This window comes from Fonticula alba (assembly GCF_000388065.1).
Source record: "Fonticula alba strain ATCC 38817 unplaced genomic scaffold supercont2.1, whole genome shotgun sequence".
Lineage (NCBI taxonomy): Eukaryota > Rotosphaerida > Fonticulaceae > Fonticula > Fonticula alba.
Genome location: NW_009242971.1, coordinates 884,224 through 886,065, shown reverse-complemented (window position 1 = coordinate 886,065; position 1,842 = coordinate 884,224). Strand labels below are relative to the sequence as shown.

General features: G+C 67.8%; 1 protein-coding gene across 1 annotated transcript; it reads left to right on the top strand.

The window, feature by feature from the left end:
• Nucleotides 1-5: 5 nt before the first annotated feature.
• Nucleotides 6-1,816, top strand: H696_00187 (hypothetical protein; the record flags this gene model as incomplete). The annotated part of the gene is made up of 5 exons (XM_009494029.1): nt 6-38; nt 151-407; nt 563-665; nt 778-1,577; nt 1,798-1,816. The coding sequence occupies 5 exons, from the start codon at nt 6-8 to the stop codon at nt 1,814-1,816; spliced, it is 1,212 nt and encodes a 403-aa protein (XP_009492304.1).
• Between the last annotated feature and the right edge of the window lie 26 nt (nt 1,817-1,842).

The following is a 1,842-nucleotide window of genomic DNA, read 5'->3' as shown; positions in this document are numbered from 1 at the left end:
CAGCCATGCGTGTGCCGCCGTCTTTCCGCCTCTCCGCTGTGCGTTCCGTCTCCCTCGCTCGCGCGCGCGCGCCCTCCCTCCCTCTCTCCCCCTCTCTCCGGCTCCTGTCATATCCCCCGACGGCTCGCGCTTTCAGAACTCCTCCTGCAGCACCCGGACCGTGCAGAGCAGATCCTTTCCCAGGTGTCCGCCTCGCTCGAGGTTATGGCCAGCGAGGCAGCCCGCGTGTCGCTCCTTTGGATCATGGCGGACTTCGGCCAATTCATCGAGGGGTCCATCGTCCTGCTGGACGAAATTAGCCGTGACATTGGGCCGAGCACATCGGCCGAGCTGCGCCTGGCCGTCCTGTCGGCAGCCATGCGCCTCTTCTTCAAGGACCCGGCCAACATGAAGCAAATCCTGTCCCGGTGCGCTGCCTGCCCATTCCACCAGCGGGCGAGAGGCCACTTTCGGCCTTTTGACCGGCGTCTCCTTCTTCCCTCTCCCTTCTCTGCTCCTCTCTGACAAGCACCCATGTTCCCCGGCCATCCCCCCCCCCTCTTTTTTTCCCTTTCACCTGAAGCATCCTTCGCTTCGAGATCGACGCCGAGCTCCCCCTCGCCAAGGCCGACACCCGCGATCGAGCCCTCTTCTATTTGCGTCTTCTGCACTATTCGCCCGAAGTGGTGCGCTCTCGGCGCCCTTGCCGCCGTGGCTGCTCTGCTCTCCCCTCCGCCCGCATCGCAAGCCTCCCCTCTGACTCCCTTTCCCCGACTGCACATCCATGCACCGCCCTAGGCCGAGCGGATTGTCGGCCAGCCGTCGGCCACCGGGGCCGGCCAGGCCGGCAAGACCCCGGCCGATGAACAGTTCCTCGACTTCTTCGAGTTCAATTCCCTGAGCGTCGTCTTCCAGCGGCCTGCGGTCTCCTTCACCACTCCACTGCCGCCCTTCAGCTCGATGCTCCAGAGGCCACGGTCGGCCGGTCCGATTGGACGTGTGGCCGGCACTTCCGCGGCCTCTGCCCCGGCTGCCGACCCGCTTGCGGGCCCACTTCTCGGCGAGGCCATGGCCCCGGCGGCCGGCGTGTCAGCCGGCGCCGGTGGCACGGGCCATCTCCTGGACGTGATGGACTTCTCGGCGGGGGGCCGGGCCGGCGGTGCTTCGGCCAGTCCCGAGGATCTGGCCAGCCAGCTGCTTGGACTGGACTTCTCCTCGGCGACTTCCACTTCGGCGGTCGCCCTCTCCGGAAGCCCGCGGTCGCCGATGGACGAGCTCTTCGGGCTGGACACGCCGCCGACCATGCCGGCTGGGGCGGCCATTGCCGCCGCCACCGCCCCCTCTGCCTCCTCTCCCGGGACGTCTGCCCTGACCCCGGCAGCCTTGGAGCTGGACTCCGGGAGCTTCCGCCGGGCTTGGCGGCAGTTTGCCCAGCCCGGCCAGGCGCGGCAGGTGACCCTGCCGGCGCCCGGGCACGCCGGCACCCTGTCGGCCGACCAGCTGTCCCTGCTCTTTGAAGCTGCCCTGGAAGAGCAGGCCAAGCTGACGACCTTTGCCTCGGGCACGGTGGCCGCCAATGGGGCCCTTCGCCTGCTGATGTACGGCGCAACATCCTCCTCGGTGGTACGTCGCAGCTCATGGTCCTTCGCCTCACCCCTTTGTCTTTGCTCTTCCCTTCCTCCGGAATCTCGCATCTTTCTTCACTGACTCTCTCACCACACACACGCGCGTGTGCGTGCCCCCCCCCCCCCCCCCCCCCCCCCCCCCCCCCGCTGTCTCTGCACTTTCCGTTCTCTCCTCCTTGCCCCTTCCCCACAGGCCGACGCCACTGTGGTGACCATGGAACTGCTCCATGTCCCGCAA